We start from the raw sequence: 19536 nt of genomic DNA, 5'->3' as shown, positions 1-19536 counted from the left end.
AGAAGAAATCTCAATGCCTCTGAGTTGTGGTGCTGGAGAACAGTCTTAAACATACCATGTATCACCAAGAAAACAAATGGGTCTGTCTTGGAGAGGTGAAACCAAGCTGCTCTTTGGAGGCAAAGATTCTGAAGCTCTGTCTCATATACTTGGGCACATGGCCAGGAGGGACCAGTCTTTAGAGAAGGGCATCATGCTCGGGAGAGTGGACAGACAGTGCAGGAGAAGAGGACCCCCCCCCATGAGATGGACTGATACAGTAACTGGGGTAAGGAGGGTAGGTGTCGGAGATAGTGAGACTGACTCAGGACAGGGCAAGCTTTAGAGCTACTGTATTATCAGGTCACTATAAGTCCTAGATGTCTCAATGGCACATGACAACCACAATACTGTGGAAAAACTAAGGCACTTAATTGATTAGGGGCAGAGATGACATTCAAACCTTGGAAATCTGGCTTCAGAGTCCACACACATAACCATTATGTTTCAATTCTTTTTTGATAAAGTGGCTTTGTGTATTTCCTCCACCTCCATCTTCTTGTGATGCCTCTTGCTTGGATCATTCAAGATTTTGCCTATAGCATCTCTCAGTATAGCAAATCGAGACCTGAATTTGCTTTTTAGTCCTTTCAGCTTAAGAAATGGCAAGTGATATCGAGTGAGTATACTTGGGGGGAGGGATTATATAACAATAGTATACTTGGGGGGAGGGATTATATAACAATAAAGAATTTTACTTTTCAAAGAGAAGAACAAACTGGAACTGAGGGGTGGGCAGGGATAAAGTGCAACAATGAATGAATGGAAATAAAAAAATCTCTGTAAATGTTCATTAAAATTAGTAATAATAATAAAGAAAAAAAAGAAATCCAAGTGATTTCCCTTTTTATTATCTAACTCCAGCTCTTTGGACATAATATAATTATACATAATATATTAATATATATACATATATATTAGCTACTACTTAATATAATATCAATTATAATATATATTAACTAGTATAATTATAATAATTATAATATTTTGCTTTGCTTTCTTAAGCTGCCCTTTGAAATCATCTGTTCACCTCTTTACTCTGGTACCTCTTACCTTTGTTTTGGCTTTTCAACTGTGTTGCTGTTGTTAAGTGTTGTTGAGCTGCTTGCAACTAACAGCCACCCTATGTACAATAGCCCTAAACCCTGCCCTACCTGAGCCACCCTCACTGTCTATGACACACCCACCCCCATTATCCCAATCACTGAATCAATCCATCTCATCAAGAGTCTCCCTCTCCTACATTGTCCCTCCACCCTCCCAAGTAGGATGTCCCTCTCTAAGGATTGATCCCCCTGAGCAATAGACCCAAAGTATGTCAGAAGGAGCTCCAGAATCCTGGCCTCCAAGGGACAGCCTGGTTTAACCCTCTCCAAGATGAATCTGTTTGTTTTAACAGTCCATGGTATAGTCAATACTCCTCTCCAGCACTACAAGTCAAAGGCATCAATTCTCCTTCTATCATCCCTAGTCACTGTCCCACTTTCTGATGCTTAGCAAATAACTGTGAAGACTATGGCCTGGATCAGGCACACCTTAGTCTTCAGATGATATTGTTGCTCTTCAAAAGTTAATGCTCTAGTGTAATCTTCAGAGTCTCTTCTGACATTCATGTTGGTCTTTTCTTTCTCCTCTATCCTTGTAATGACTACAGCTTCAATATCAATATCAATTACATCTCAACATCAAGAAGACAAAATCTTCACCAATGGTCCAATAAGCAATATCATGATAGATGGAGAAAGAACTGAAACTATCAGTGACTTACTTGGAACCACAACCAAACTCCTTCGTACCAACAGTCAAGAAATCAAAAGACATAATGCATTGGAAAGTCTGCTGTCAAGAACCTCTCCAAAGTATAAAGGAGTAATGATGTCAGTTTAAAGACTAAGGTGTGCCTGATTCAAGATATAGTCTTTTCAATCACTTCCTATGCATCTGAGAACTGAATAATGAGTAAGTCTGACAGAAGAATTGATGCTTTTGGAGCTGTGGTGTTGGAAAAGAATACTGAATATCCCATTTACTGCCAAAAGAACAAACATGTTTTGAATAAAGTATAGCCAGTGTGATCCTTAAAGGCAAATATGACAAAGTTCTGTCTCACATACTCTGGGTATGTTGCTAGGCTAGGCTGTTCCTTAGAAAAGGACATCATGCTCAAATAGGTGTAAGGTCAGGGAAAAGAGGAAGAAGAACCTCAATGAGATAGAACGACACAGTGACTGCAGCAATAGGCTCAAATATGTCTGAGAGGATGACGACAGCAAAAGAGGGAACAAGGTATAGATCTGTTGTTCATAGTACTTGAAGGCCATAAGAACAATAACAACATCTTTCTATTAAAGTAGTGGAAGATAGGGTTAATACATGTGGTAACAATTTGAAACATTAATGAAATGCTAATAATGATGTAAAAGAAAAAGCTATTACTCTTGAACAAAAACTGGATATAGTTAATTGATGAATTTTTTTGTGTTTGCTTTACAGTTACATTATAGTTTAAAGCAGCCCTCTTCTCCAAGGATTCCTCAAAGGAATTAATCCCTAATGCCCTAGGCATCTACTTTATGCATGAATTAATTTCATCTCAAAATTTAGAAGCAAATCTCCACTTCCTCAGGAGAAATGAGAAAATAGTTACTCAATTTTCTGCATTCTGTGGGTCAGCTAAGAGATTTAAGTGTTTATAGGAACATGATCATCACTTTTTAACAAAACAAATTGTACTCTTTTAAAAAGGACCAAATTCCCTTTAAAGTATAACTGTGAGAAGGCACAATATTATTTATCCTTAGATACATTACTTCAGATAAAAAATACACCTTTTACTTTCTTATTTAAAGAAAATATACAGTAATCTTGTCGTTTATAAAGTTAAAAGAGCCAACATAACATCTTTTATAAACTATGAACGTAAGTGCAATTGTTGTTGTTATGTGCCATTGAGTCACCTGCGACTCATAGCGACCCTATGTACAACAGCCCTACACCCTATTCTATCCTGTGCCAATCTCACTGTCTCCGGCACAACTAACTCCATTACCACAGTCACTAAATAAACCCATCTCATCGAGGGCTTTCCTCTCTTGCGCTATTCCTCCATTCCCCCAAGCACAATGTTTCTCTCCAAGGACTGGTCTCTTCTTGCAACATGTCCAAAGTATGCTAACAAAAATACAGTATTTCATATTCTTTTAAGGTTTTAAAATGGAATCCCACCAGTATTAAAATTATGACCCAAATTTGCTGGTTTAGAAAAGAATATGGAGTTGTCCATCATCTATCTACTTCATAAAAAGCAAGCTAATACTCAACAGTAGTATTTCACCAGGAATTTCTTTAATTCTACAAGCCCTGGTAGATGACTAACATGACGTTTACAGACTGTCAAAGTGAAAAGACTTTCAGAGAATCTGCCCACTAACCTTTTTAATGACACTTATTTCTGAATAGACTTACAAGAAAGTTTTCTTGTCCCTTTACAATCTTGTTATATATGACCTTTTCACTAGTTCGGAGTTTTTATTTGTGGTTTTTCATTTTCCTGTATGCATGTGCGTGGGAGAGGATTTTGGTTTTTGTGTTCTGTTTAAAAAGCAAGCTCTGGCATCAGATGTGAAAACTACACAGCTGTAAGCATTCTTCTGGGAACTGGCAATGAAGTTCATCTCAACAGCTTAATGCAATTACCTGAGTCAGTCATGTAGGAGTAATGTAATTTGCCCATTTCTACAGCAAAAAAGAAGTTTAAAGAGTAAGTAAAAAGGGGGGGGGGAATAACACTATTCTCCTACCTTGAAACCAAACAAATACTTCACCTGTTTATTCTAAAAATCAGTTAGCCATTTAACTTGTTAGGTCCACTGAATTGGTAAAACAGCACCAAACACTGCCCAGTCCTGTGTCACTGTGATGTTTGAGCCCACTGTTGCAGCTACTGTCTATCCACTTTGCTGATGGTCTTTTTCTTTTTCGTTGATTCTCTACTGTACCAATCATGATGTCCTCTTCCAGGTCCTCCTGATAACATGTCTAAAGCACATGAGACAATCTTGCCTTCCTCAATTCCAAAGAGCTTTATGGTCATACTTTGCCCAACACAGATTTATTTGTACTTCTGGCAATCCATGGTATTATTTCACCAATACCAACACCATAATTCAAAGGTATTAATCAGTTTTTCTTCTGAACAGGGAGACCCTCAACCAGGTGGACTGACACGGTGACTGCTGCAATGAGCTCTTGTGTGTCAGGAAGTATAAGGATGGCATAGGAAGAGCAGGCTCTAGAGCTTTTGTTCATAGGGTCGCAATGGGTTATACTTGACTCGATGACACCAAATAACAATTTCTTATTCACTGTCCAGCTTTTACCAACAAATGAGGTGACTGAGAATTCCATGGCTTGGGTAAGGAGCAATTCAGTCTTCAAAGTTCTATCTTTTCTTTTTGACATTTTGAGGAAGGCTTTTACAGCAGATATGCCTCGTGCAATAAACACGTCCTCTGGCTCTCAAAACCTGCTTTTATTGGCATTGACCATGAAGCCATGTAAGATGAAATTCTTAACAATTTTAGTATTTCCTCAATAGTAATTTTCACATTTGATTTTTCAAAAGTATTTCACAAAATTTTACGAAGCTTCACATAAGAAATAACATGGCAGAACTATTATTATTCAGATTGCTGCCTAAAAATACAGCACATTTTTACTCAAACTGCAGACTGAGAAGTCATAGACAAACCTAGAGTTTATAAACTCTAAAGGTATGAAATACCTTTTCATATAAATTCCTTTAATAATTGTTAAACTTACTTGTTTGTGTTTTGGAAACATGTTTCTGAAGAAAATCAACTATTTGAGCCAAAACCTTCTTATTATAATGTGGAGATAATATTTCATTGCACTCATAACACCTGAAAGAATATAAAGTTTAAAGTTAATACTACAAAAATATTTTTAATAATTTTGTACACCACGTAATAATTACAAACTTACTTTTTTTGTCTTGAAATATGTAGGGGAGGAGAAGGAGATACTAGGGAAGTCTATAGAAATAAGTAGAGGGGGGAAAAAAGAAATAAGCAGGGGACGGCTATTAAAGTTTTGATAATTTATACTAAGTGTAACTGAATGCCAGGCATATTATTTTTAAAGCAGAAGTGTGATAGTAGTCAATTTACTTTTTTTAAAAAATAATTTTGAGTAATGTGATTTAACCAAATTAGAGAGCAACAGGAATGGAAACCTATCAGGACAATAAAAGTGGATGTGATGAGAAGTAGGAAGACTTCTCATTTTTTTTTCAGGTAGAAATAATTATGAATTAGTTTAAAAAGATGAGAGGAAGGTGTCAAAACATCTGCCACAGGAGAAAAATGGGTAAGAATTTATCAGTGGTTCTGAACCAGAGATGATTTTTGACCTTTAGGTGACTCTCAAGACAATGTCAGTGGGCACAATTTGGGGAGTTGGTGTTTGCACATAGCATCTAAAGGTCAGCAGCCAGGGATTCTGCCAAACACTAGTACAGGACAGCTTCCCATAACAAAGAATTCTCTAACACAAGTACCAATAGTGCTGAGCTGAGAAACTCCATTCTAAAAGAAACAGAACTTGCTGCAAGTCAATAATTGTTAAAGCATGGGTTTTTATCACGATCTGTTATTTATCAGATTTAATTGTTAAGTTTGTATTATACCATTCTGTCTAATTTTGTTAAAAGGTTAAACAAAAGGATAAAAAGTGGAAAATAACTGCCAGGTTTCTGGCTTAATTATCTGAGTGATGGAGGTACCACTTAGAGGAAGAGATAGTTGCTTTATTTTGTTTGGAGATACATTTGGGGGCTCAAGAAAGAGATTTTCAGAAGCATATTACATTTTAGAAAACTAACTTCATTCACGTTTACTCATTATTACAGGAGATCTTTTTCTACATAGGGTCATTCATTCCTTTTATGTTTTTTCTTCATGAAAGCTAATGATCTAATAAAAGCTTATTTTTAAGTGTTTTATAAGCTGCTATATCAACATCATTTTACATGTTCACACTCTTCCCATCTAAAGCCTTGCCAGGTACTCTGGGTCCTTGTCTAAATAGCACTCAAAATTCGGACAAAATGTACTGAGTACCAGATACAGCAGGATCAGTGAGGATACTACGCCATAAAAGACATTTTCCAAAATCTCTTTTCAATAAACCATGATTAAATTTTAACAACTGAATTAGTTACCAGGTTGACATTACAATAAATCAAAGTCAAACTATCTGCTGTCGAGTCTATTCTGACTCAGCAACCCTCAGGTTTCTGAGACTATACATCTGTATGGGAGGAATACGTCCATCTTCCTCCTGTGGAGCAGCTAGTGGATTTGAACCGCCAACCGTCAGCACCCCACCTCATGCACCACATCATCAGGATTTCTTTATACTATAACAGCTGATCAATATTTAGTGATTTAATTATTTAAAATAATAATAAAATATACTTACCTGCAAAATATCAAAAAATTGTTACTGACAACATAAATTTGTATCTATTACAGCGTACATTGTTTTAACTTTAAAAGTAAACCGTGAAAAGTCAAATAGATAAAAATGAGCTTGCTAGCAGTGCATCTGGAGAGAAATCAGTCTTAAAATTACTTTATTTTAGTTATTTCCATTAGAAGTAACAAAAGATTTTTTTAAACCATCTACTATGTGCCAGGCACTATTTCAAGTGTGATAGATATATCCAGATATATAAAATTAAATGTGATTTCATGCCTCAGAACAATCATAGAGAGTATTCGTTTTTAGAGAAATATCTTTAGAAACCAAAACCATACCCAGTGTTTTCCCATTTGTTCTGATTCAGCAATTCTATAGGACAGAGTAGAACTGCCCTAAAAGGCTTCTGAGGCTGTAAATCTTTATAGAACCATGCTGAAAGTACAGAAAGTAACAGGTCAGTTCAAATCACTAACTTCTCAGGTAACAGCTGAGAACCTAACCACTGTATACCAGGGCTCCTTGGATACCCTGTAGAAGTTTACTTTCTCTTTTATGGATGAGAGACTTGAGACAGAGGAAGATTTGCAATCCATAGTCTGTTAAGAGTCCAGGAACCATGCTGAATCTTCTTTTTACAAACATATAAAAAAGCACTTTGCTGCTGCTGTTATCTACACCAAGCCGGAATAGGTTTCCACAAGCAGTAAAAGCAGTAAATCACATAAGAGGGGACTGCGCTTCTCCCCAATGAGCAGCTGGTGGATCTGAACTGCAGGTTTCTGGGTTAGCAACTCCTGAGCACTGAGCCACCAAAGCTCTCTAGAGAGCACTTCAGATGCACTCATTTCCACACAGCTCTAAGTGTTTAGTGTCTCTTAACCATGTTTAGACTGAAAGGGAGATTGCCCATCTTTTCCCCCTTCTGGCCCTTTAAAAATACGATGCTATTGTTGTGAGGTGCCACCAAATCAACTACTGATTCTCAGCAACCTTATGAACACCAGATCTGAACCCTGTCCTACCCTCATCACCCTTGCTCAGCACTTAGGAGAAGGTAAAGTGGGAAAACAGGATGTTAACAAACTTTAAATGTCAATAGATGCAATTTGACGAACTTAAGTTTCCTTTTAAAGGAAAACAATTTTATAAGGGCCAAATTTTAAATGACACTCATTAAAATATCAACTTGACACACCTACTTGTAAAACTCAATGAACACATGATCCTTGTATCTCTTCTAACTAAAAAAGGAAAATAAATTATAGAATTAAATATAAAAACAAAATGATAAAACATATCCTAAAACTAATACTAATTTAGGGGGCTCTGGTGGCCCAGTGGTAAGAAACTATACTGCAATCCCAAAGGGATGCAGTTCAAATCCACCAGTGACTAAACTGCCTCTGAACACTCATTGGAGGGTCAGCTATATGAGTCAGTTCCCACTTGATGGTACACAACCACCACAACAATGCTAATTTGCTACTCTGTTTTGTTCAAATTAAATCATCACTCATACGGTCATTATGCTGCTAACAGTTTTGGACTGGGACCTTGGCACACATTCCTTGAGATGAACCTATCCTGCTGGTGCCCTAATGTAATTCAATTTTGCCATACCTTTCTCTACTCTAGTAGTTCTCAAAATGAGACACCACATAAGCAGCATCAGCAACACCTGGGAACTTAAAAAAATACAAATTCTCAGGACCCGCAAAAGATATAATTAATATCTGATTCATTAATCAGAAAGTCAAAGAATGAGGTTCAGAAATCTGTCTTAGTAAGTCTTCCCAGGGATGCCCTTCAGTTTGAAACCACTGCTTTATTCATATTAATGCTAAGTTACTTACTGAACCTGCACACAATGACATCATCCCAGTTTCCCCTGGCTTCAAAGCTCATTTACAGATTAAGTTTCCCTCTGTTCTTTTCTCATTCTCCCCAATAATACTACGTTAAAGGCAACAAAATAAACCATGCAAATATAAACTTGAACACCATCAAATCTATGGCTATCTTAGATTAAAAATTATTTCTTATATGATCCAGAATATCTTTGTATTAATTTTTTTAAAATATACTTTATTTAGAATGCATGATTTGGTGAAAGTAGACGGAGGCTCAATTGATGTCAGCCTCTTTATATTACTTTTAAAACCCTGGAATAAAAACAGGATATTATAATATTTTTGCCTTTAAAAATTTAAGCATCCCTGAAAACTTAGAAGCCTAGTAGTCCTAGCTTCTAGTTACAAAAACTTTATTGTAAAATATAAAAAAGCTTTCCAACATAACATCCATTTATAGCACCTGATACACAGAATTTTACCCAAATCTTGTGAAAAAAGCAATGGTTAGAGATGTTTTCCATCTTTGAGTTCAGAAAATGGCTTACTACAAATAACCACTCTAATGATTTAGATTAACAATCAAAATGTCTCCTTATTTACCTACAACATGGCCAGACACCAAAACACAAAACCCACTCCCAATAGGTAGAGTCCTACTCCTAAGTGACTTAGGGGTTAAGTAAGTTAGTTATAAAGTTCAGATGGAACTTTGTAACTTGACTGATCAAAAGGTCAGCAATTTGAAACCACTAGCTGCCCATGACCAAGGACTGTCCCCTCCTAACTATATGCCCACCGTATGTGTGGCAAGGCTTCACTCTCCTTGCTTCCAAGTAGCACCTTGGCTACACTTTTTCCAAGACATATTTGTTTGCCTTTTGTGCAGTCCATGGGATACTCAGCACTCTTCTCTAACACCACAACTCAAAGGCACTGATCATTCTTCAGTTATCTTTATTCTGGAAAAGAACATCATATTTGGAAAGGTGGAAAGTCAGAAAAGGAGGGAGAAGACCCTCAAAGAGATGGACTGACACGGTGACTGTAATAGTGGGCTCAAGAGATGGCCAAGATCACAAAGGATAATTAATGCAGGGTTCAGATCCACTGTTCAAAGGGTCACTATAAGTTCTAGTGGACTCGACAGCACTTGACAACAAAGTGCTCCCACAATAAAAGTTATGTCAATCTGCTTCCATAAAGATTACAATCTTAGAAAATAATATGGGGCCGTTCGACACTGTCCTATAGGGTCCTTGTAAGTTGGGATGAAATCAGACAGAGATTTTCCAAATTCTTATTCCTTGTCTCCTAAATAACTGAATTGCTTATCCTCCAGATTTCTCTAATTTGTGTCATAAATAAATAACTGAATTGCTATTCTCACTGACCAATCAGAAACAAAAATGCTTTTTAAACAAACTGTTTAGAATTTCTTCTTCTCTTCAGTCATTGAAATTTGGCCCACCCTCAGCCAAAAATGAACGTTTCTAGTTTCCATATAGCTGGCTCTGACCTATGGTGGGCATATGTACAACAGAACAAAATGCCCCATCATGCCTCATCTTCAAGACTGTTAATATGATAAGTCCATTATTGCAGAAGCTGTGCATTTTGAGTGCCTTCTGGGCTAGAGAGAAAGGCTGTGCCTTTCAAACTGACTCTTCAAGGATGAACTTTGAACAGAGAGAGCTGGGGGAGGAGCTCTGGAGGTGCAGTCCTCTCACTTTTCATTTGTCTAACCAATAGACTGATGCATTATCAGCTCTGTGAGGGAAAGATGGGAAGTCTCTTCCCTTTAAGATTTACAGCCTTGGAAACTTGATGAAGGGTCTAAACTAACTCAAGACAGTGAGTTTTCACCATAAGACAGTCCTGAGGGTATAAAGCTAGTGTTGGGTTGGGCTGTTGACTGAAAACTTGGGCGCTCCAACCCACCAGATTCTCCAAGGGAGAAAGATGGAAGTTTGCTCCCACCAAGGTTTACAGTCCTGGAAACTCAAGAAGGCAGTTCTGCTCCATCCTGCAGTGTCACTATTAGTTAGAATCGACTTGAGAGCAATGAGTCTGGCATTGAGTTTCCAGTCAAGGGGTAATAATCTTCCAGCACTTTATCAAACAATATTCTATTGTAAGTCATAGTTCATTGGTTAGTATTCAGAAACAGATCATAAGACTTTTCTTCCTAGTCTTGGTGCAGAAGTAACACTGAAATTTATTCACATGGTTAATCTCACTGGTATTTAGTAAAAGAGTAACAGAGCTTTCAGCATCATAGCAATATGCAAATCACAATACTACAAACTGATGGACAGGAGATAAGAATCCACAAACAGGCCCTCTTTAAGGACCCCTCATAGAGCATATCACATCATCTTTTCATTCTACTTCCTCTCAGTCTATTTCTTGTCTTTTCACTCTTTATAAAAGAAAAAATAAAAACAAAACATTTTTTCCTAATTCTTGAAGCTTGCAGAACTCACACTAAGTATCTGATTACAAAAGACTCTTATCCCAATTTAGTTTGCTCAGCTCCACAATCAATACTCTTGGTATCAGCAGCCAGGAAGTTAAAAGATGAGTTGCACTGGGAAGGTCTGCTGTCAGAGAACTCTCTAAAGTATTGAAGAGTAACAATGTCAAGTTTGGAGACTACAGTAAGCCTGATGCAGGATATAGTCTTTACAATTACTTGTTATGCATCAGAAAGCTGGACAATGATTAGGGATGACAGAGGGAGAATTAATGCCTTTGAGTACTGAAGAGTATTGAATATACCATGGATTGCTAACAGAACAAACAGGTTTGTCCTAGAAAGGGTGATACCAGGCTGCTCCTTGGAGGCAAGGATTCTGAAGCTTCCTCTGACATACTCTGGACATGTTGCAAGGTGAGATCTGTCCTTGGAGAGGGATGGTGCAAGACAGGAAGACCCTTTATGAGATGGATTGATTCAGTGACTAGGATAATGGGGATAGGTGTGTAAGAGACAATGAGACTGGCACAGGATAGAGCACGGCATAGGGCTGCTGTACACAGGGCTGCTATGAGTTGTAGCACATAACAACCACCACCTATAATTGTAGTAATCCTTTTGCCCTTGCTCCCCTCCCCCATTGATAGGGAGAATAAAGGCTCTCCTTATCACTGTCTAAATTTGCTTTTTTTAGGTTATACCTTGAGGCAGGGCAGTATACAGAAAGAGATTTGGTTTCAAAAGGCCTCTTTTAGTGCCTGCATTTTTACTCTGTAACCACAACAATTAAAAGATACTGTTCCCTCATACACAAAATGCATAATGGAACTCAATAAGGTTTTCAATCAGAGTTGAGTAACAAGACCATCTGAGAAATTTCACAAACTACATCTTCCCAAGTTTTCCCTTCTCTTTGCAAAGAATCTATATGACACTTAACCTGAACTCTCAAAAACTATATTAGGGAGTTCTCAGAGAAAATCAAGTGGGGGGGGAAAGATTTTCCCCTTTAAAGCACAAAGAAAACTTTGAGAAAAGTGGAGAGATGACTAAATTCTCTGTAACTTAAACTTCACTCTTAAGAACAATATGAATATTCTTAAATTATCTTACGGACTGTGTTGAAGCTAAAAAGGGATAAGTTGGTTACATTCTTTAAATATCCTACCTTGTGAAGCTAAAATAAAATTAATTTTTGGGTACAGAATATGAACTAACAAAGTTTAACTTACCATATTATCCATGTGCTCAGACTAACAGCAATGCAGTGGGGCTCTGTTCTGGAACTCCTAAAGTGCTTCAGAGAATGCTGGCTTTCTGAGTTTTTACCACATCCCTAGAGACAAACAGAATGCCCTTTGCATAATTTAACATAGAAAGTTGCTTCAAATTAATTAAAAGCATAAACCATAACTCAAATTTATACTGAAAGTATTTTCTGACCTTAGGGTATTGTAAGGTGAGAAGTAGTGGTGCAAATGGATTGGTCGGTTAAAACCACCCAGAAGCATCTTGGAAAAAGATCTAGTGATCTGCTTCTGAATGATCATAGCCCTGAAAACCTACTAGACCAGTTCTCTGCACACATTAAGTCATCACCAATCAGAACCAACAGTGGATAACAGAATCATACTGACAACAGAAAAATGGAAGAAACCTGAGTTTTAGTATTTCTCTATTGGAAGCTAAGAGTCAGTTCCAACTTGACAGCACACAACTACCACCACTGGATTAACTAACCCTGAAGTGGCTCTACTTCTGGATTTTCTATTTCAGTTAATAAGGATGCTTCTTTTATTTTTTAAAAAATAATACACTTTTTAATTTTCAAAAAATATTACCTTTTGCTTCACTCAACTGATCTGTTTACTTTTGCTCCTTTCTCCTTACTTCCTCATTCCTGATAACTCTCCAGGATGGAGTCTTTTGCTTGTAAATCTTTCGTTAGATTTTTACTTTAGTGGTCTTCTATATTAAAAGGTATACACTTTCAATTTCACTGGAAAAATTCTGTTCTTTTTAAATATGTTGTAAAGTGGGTTGTTGGTTTTTTTTAAAGAAGCAAAATAAGCAATCGTCTTTTAGAAAGAAAATAAATACATTTTAATATTGTTTTAAAAGAAAATTTGGAAGGGGAACTCTGGTGGCCTAGTGGTAAGAAGCTATGCTGCAATCCTGAAGATGCGAGGTGTGAATCCACCAGAAGCTCCACTGGAGAAAAGAGGAGCAATCTCCTCCTGTGACAGTCAGATCCGATTCAATGGCACACAATAAGGAAGGAAAAAAAAGAAAACTTGAATCAATTTCCCAAAAGAGGCAAAGACAGGTGCAGATATGTCAACTACCACTCACAGACTGCATTCTCTTTTGAAGTATTTATATCCCAAACATGATTAATTTCTAAACACTGCACACTTTCCACTTTATCTTAATAAAAATTTCTAAGCTCATTCTTTTTTTATGTATTAATTGTGAAATTTAATTTTTGTACTGATTTTTAAAAAATTTATTATGATATTAACAAAAGTTTACAGATCCAAAACCAACTAGAGCACTCATTATTTTATGTACATTTTCTTCCCTACTTTCTGGGCCCACCAGTTCTTTTTTGCTGTTGTTGTTGTTGTTCATTTGGGTTTTTTTAAACATTTTTTTATTATTAATGATTTTTTAATGCAATATATATACATATATGTTTTTTACAGCATATTCCTTCCATTTAATTTTTCCCCATTCATTTGTTGCCCATTTTCCTCCTGTCCAGCCCTCTCCCAGTTTGTTTTCTCTTTGAAGAAAAAATTCTTTCATTGTTATACAAACCGCCCCCCCAAGTCCACAGTCTATTTTAATATGCATTTCTTTGTCTGTAACCTTGTCATGAAAATAATACCTAATCCTATATTTCTTTTAAACAGTTTTCTCCCTCATCTGTTTCAATCCAGTATACATTATTTGCCCTCTCTTTTCTTAGTTTTCCCCAACCCCGAAGTCAGTCCCGTTTTACAACAGTGGCACTATGCAGTATTCGTCCTTTGTGACTGAGATATTTCACTCAGCATAATGTCCTCAAAGGTCACCATTTTGTATAATATCTCATGAGTTCTGTTTTTCAATGCAGCACAGTATTCCATTATGTGAATATATCACAGTTTCTCTATCCATTTGTTTGTTGATGGACACTTGGGTTGTTTCCAACGCTTTACTATTGTGAACAAAGCTGCAATAACATGGGGGGGTGCATATATCTGCTTGGGTGGAAGTTCTGGTTTCTTTAGGGTATATTCCCAGTAGTGGAATTGCTGGGTCAAATGGTAATTCTATTTCCAACTTTTTAAGAAAGCTCCATACAGCCTTCCATAGTGGTTGCACCATTTTACACTCCCAGCAACAGCGAATAAGGGCTCCAGGTTCTCCACAACCTCGCCAGCACTTGCTGTTTGCTGTTCTGTTGAATTTTGCTATTTCTAAGCTCATTCTTAAGGAGTTTTGTTCTAATGGAATAAATTTATCTTAAGTCTTTCATACAACCAATAGTTCAAATAAAAATAAGCATTTAAGAAAAATATTTATAAAAAATTCACATGTAAATAGCATTTTCCTTACCTGAAAACCACATTTGAGGCACAACCAAGTATCAGACGGAAGTACTGGCTGTCCATCATAGAATTTCCTTTCTTTTAAACATTCTGAACAGACTGACCATAAATTTTCAGCTACTGCTTTCTTCACATGATTCAGACTGACAGAATGACTTATATGCTGACAAGTTAAACCTACTGAGTTAGACAAAAGAAATTTTAGCATTTTTTAAATCAAAGGGTTATCATCAACAAGCAAAACACTATAACTAAAAAAGCAAAGAGTCATAAAACAAAACTCACAAGGATAAATATTTTATGAATATATTTATATAACATTCATACAAATATTTAGTTACACAGCTTAAGAACAAATTATGGTTGTGAGGTTATCCAACAGAATGTGGATATTCTCAAATAATATCATTACTATGACATGCAAGTAAAATCTTTTTAAAAATGATCCAAAACCAACTAGAACAATATACTGACAAAGAACTACAAGAAATAAAAGCTGTATTTAGAAGAGGCCATGGCATTATTAAATACTATAGGGATATCATTACTGATGTCAGATAGCTCTTGGCTGAAAGCAGAGAGTACCAGAAGGATATTCTATTAGTGTTTTACACTATAAAAAGGCATTTGAAAGGGAGCTCTGGTGGCCTAGTGGTAAGAAGCTGCACTGCAATCCCAGAGGTGCACAGTTTGAATCCACCAGATGTTCTGCTGGAGAAGGAGGGACAATCTCCTCCTATACCAGTTGGATCTGATTTGACGGTACAGGCATAAAAATTAATAAAATATTTTTTAAAAGGCATTTGACTATGTTGTTACGTGCTGTTGAGTACAACTCAAAGCAATCCTATGAACAATAGATTTGAACCTTGTCCTATCTTATGCCAGCCTCACAATCTGACACAGTAAAACCCACTGCTGTAGTCACTGTTATCAGTCAGTCCACCTGGTTGAAGGTCTTCCTCTTTTTTACCATGCCCCAATTTTTCACGCATGGTGTCCTTCTCCAAAGAATAGCCTCTCCTAGCCACATGCCCAAAGCATATTTGAGGACTAAGGTTCGATTGACTCAGATCACACTCTTTTTAATTACTTGCTATGCTGCTGAGAGCTATGAATAAGAATGGCTAAAGAAATACTGATGCCTTTGAACTGAAGAGTACTGAATATCCCATATGCTGACAAAAAAACAACTATGTCTTGGAGAGGGTAGAGCCAGAGTGCTCCTGAAGGCAGGGATGATGAGGCTTCGTCTTGCATACTTTGGGCACGTTTAATGGTGTGGATCAAAACAATTTATGGCTAACATTAGGAAGAATGGGAACCCCAGAACACTTGATTGTGCTCATGCAAAACCATACCAGGAAAGTGTTGTCTGCATAGAGCAAGGAGACACAGAATAGTTCAAAACCAAGCAAGGAGAGCGTCAGGGATATATCTTTTCTCCATAACTTTTCAAACTACATACTAAACAGATTATTCAGGAGGCTAGATTTTTTTTGAAGAAAAATGTGGCATCAGGATTGGAGGAAGACTCATTAACAACTTGTGCTATGCTGGTGACACAACCATGTTAATCAAAATTGAGAAGGACTTGAAGCACTTGCTGCAGGTCAAAGACTGCAGCCTTCAGTACGGATTGCATCTCAACATCAAGAAAATAAAAATCCTCACCACTGAGCCAATAGGCAGCAAGCATCATGACAGATGGAGAAAAGACTGAAGTTGTTAACAATTTTATCTTGCTTGGGTCCATAACCCACACTGTTGAGACTAGGACTCAGGAAATCAAAAGATGAGTTGCACTGGGAAAATCCTCTGTCAAGAACCTCTCCAGAATGCTAAAGCAACAATGTCAGTCTAGAGACTAAGATGTACCTGATCTAAGCCACGGTTTTCTGAAATGTTTCCTATTTATCTGAGAGCATGATAATGACAAAGGATGATAAGAATCAATGTCTTTAAGCTGTGATGCCAGAAAAGAGTACTGAACATACCATAGACTGTCAAAAGAACAAACAGGTCTTCCCTGGAGAGAGTGAAACCAGATAACCAGGTTGCTCCTTGGAGACAAGGATTGTGAAACTCTGTCTCACATACTTTGGGCATACCGCCAGGAGGGACCAGTCCTTAGAGAAGGATATCATGCTTATAAGGGTAGAGGGTCAGTGCAGGAGAGGAAGATCCTGAGTGAGATGGATTGACACAATTATGGTGGCAACAAAATCAGGTGAGGCAGAGATGGCAAAGTTGGATTAAAACAGAGCAGGGTTCAGAGCTATTGTTCATTTGGTCAATGTAAGTCATACTCGACGGCATATAATCACCACCACCACAGGGGTTAGAATTTACCCGGTCTTCTTTGATCACTGCCTCAAACAAATACCCAAGATGATCTTGAAATTCAGATGGAATAGATTCAAGATTATATCTTGGTTCTTATGGACTTATTTTAATGATTATTTGGCTCCACAATCAACACTTTTGGTACCAGCAGCCAGGAAATCAAAAGGCAATTACACTGGGAAAATCTGCTATCAGGGACTTCTCCAGAGTACTGAAGAGCAACAATGTCAGTTTGCGGACTAAGATCGCAATTACTTACTATGCATTAGAAAGCTGGTCAATGACAAGAGATGACAGAAGGAGAATTGATGTCTGAGCTGTAGTGCTGGAGAAGAGTATTAAATATACCATGGACTGCTGTTATTGTTGTTGCTGCTGATTGCTGTTAAGTCGAGCACGACTCATAGCGACCCTATGAACAAAATACTTGAAGCCTTCCTATAACTACTGTTGTTTCTCCAAGTTCATAGTTTCCAGAGGCATGTGGTTTAGGAAGTGGATGCCACTCCTGCTTCCAAACCACCAAAGAGAGCAAACAGGTTTGTCCTAGAGAGGGTGAAATCGGGCTGCTCCTTGGAGGCAACGATTCTGGAGCTTACAATGTAAGCTTTGGGCAGGGTACAAGGAGGAACCAGTCCTTGGAGAGGGACATGATGTTTGTGAGGGTGGAGGGACAGCACAGGAGAGGAAGACCCTGCATGAGATGGAATGACCCAGTGACTGGGGTTATGGGGGTAGGTGTATTAGAGACGGTAAAGTTGGATCAAGAGAGGGAAGGGTTTAGGGCTCTTATATATAGTGTTGATAGGAGTTGCAATTGAGTTGATGGCACAGAACAACAATAATATGTGTAACTGATGGTCTGACCCACAGTCTGCCTCTGGCCAATATGAGCTTCTCCAGTAATTTCCTCTACAAATATAGTCAATCTGATTCCTATGCAGCCCATCAGGTGAGATCCATGTGCAAAGCTGTTGTCTGTAACTTTCTTTTATAAAAGGTATTTGCAATAAATAAATCATTGAAAATATAAAATTTTATTATTCTGTTTCCTGCCTCATTTCTATCATCAAGCCCATATTTTCAAACTATTATTCCTTCTTCACTCTTTCTAACTTCTGTATTCCAGTCACCAATTAATATTAATGCATCTTGGTTGCATGTTCGGTCAATTCTGGACTGCAAGATTTCAGTTCCCAATTTCTTCCTATTTGGCTCTACATGTAAGAGCATATATTTGAATAATAGTCATATTAATAGGTCTTCCTTGCATGTGTATGGATAATATCATGTTACTAAGAACATTGTATTTCAGGATAGAACTTGAAATTGACTTTTTGACTATGAATGCAATACCATTCTTCTGTTTTTCATTCTCAGCATAGTATACGAGATGATTATCTGACTCCAAGTAGAACAAGCTGGTCCATCTCATCTCACTAATGTCTAGTATGTTTATGAATTCCATTTCATTTTTAACCACTTCCAAGTTTCCAACATTCAAGCTACATATATTCCATTTTCTAATTATTAAATGCTGTTTGCCATAGTTTTTTGTAATTTTAACTAACTTCCAATCTGGGCTCTTCCACTACACTACTACAACTATCCACCTTCCTCTCCAAATTACCGAGGCATAATGATGTCAGTTTGAGGATGAAGATGCTTCTGATTCAGATAATGGTCTTTCCAATTACTTGTTATGCATCTAAGAGCCAGACAATTAATAAGGAGGATAGAAGAAGAATTGATGCCTCTGTTGGAGAAGAGCACTGAACATCCCAGGATAGCCAAGAGAACAAACAAACATGTCTTGGAGAGGGTGCAGCCAGACTGCTCTTTGGCGGCAAGATGATAAAGCTCTGCTTCACATACTTCAAGCATGTTGCTAAGAAGGGCTACTCCTTGAAGACAGACATGAAAGACGGAGGGTCAGCGAAGGAGGGTAAGACTCTTGACAAGGTGGACTGACACAGTGATTGCTACAATGGGCTCTAGTGTGTCAGGAAGTGTGAAGATGCACAGGACAGGACAGGATTGAGATCCACATGCTATTCATATGGTCGCTATGAGTTGTACTTGCCTTGAAGGCACCTAACAACCACCACAACCACTACCACCATCACCACCACCTTTGGGTTGCCAAGGCAATTTTTTACCACTAGCCCACCAGGTGCAAAAGTAAAACTGTTTCCCATAGACTAGCTTTGTTATGATAATTCTTTCATCAGTGATGGAAGGGGAAAGACAGAGAAACAAGCAACAATATAACTTACAAGAACAAGAACTGTTAGAGTCTTTCTTCCTAATGGATAGTCTCAAAAAATTATTTTACTGTTTATAACCGATTACTACTATATGCTGTACTGTACAGACACTGTTGACCAAAATGTTGCTGTTGCTATGTTCCATCGAGTCACTTGCGATTCATAGTGACCCTACATACAACAGCCCTAAACTCTGCTCTGTCCAATTGCACTGTCTCTGACACTCCCATCCCGATTGCCCCAGTTACTGAATCAGTCCACCTCATAGAGGGCCTTCCTCTCCTGCACTGTTCCTCCACCCTCCCAAGCATGATGTCCTTCTCCAAGGACCGGTCTCTCCTTACAACATGTCCAAAGTGTGTTAGACGGAGCCTCAGAATCCTTGCCTCCAAGGAAGCACCCGCTTTAACCCTTTCCAGGATGAATCTGTTTGTTTTCCTAGCAGTCCATGGTAC

General features: G+C 37.7%; 1 protein-coding gene across 1 annotated transcript in view; it reads right to left on the bottom strand.

Moving 5' to 3' along the window:
* USP45 (ubiquitin specific peptidase 45) overlaps positions 1-19536 on the bottom strand; it is a 74811-nt gene that overhangs the window by 52831 nt on the left and 2444 nt on the right. The window contains exons 2-4 of the mRNA XM_006881196.1: positions 14476-14648; positions 12105-12208; positions 4861-4961 (exon numbers count right to left, since the gene is read on the bottom strand). Of these exons, the coding sequence (XP_006881258.1) occupies positions 4861-4961; positions 12105-12208; positions 14476-14648 (378 nt within the window). The remainder of the gene's footprint in view (positions 1-4860; positions 4962-12104; positions 12209-14475; positions 14649-19536) is intronic.

Source organism: Elephantulus edwardii, unplaced genomic scaffold (assembly GCF_000299155.1).
Source record: "Elephantulus edwardii isolate Elephantulus edwardi_28Jun2011 unplaced genomic scaffold, EleEdw1.0 scaffold00013, whole genome shotgun sequence".
Classification (NCBI taxonomy): Eukaryota; Metazoa; Chordata; class Mammalia; order Macroscelidea; family Macroscelididae; genus Elephantulus; species Elephantulus edwardii.
This window is presented reverse-complemented; position numbering and strand designations above follow the sequence as displayed.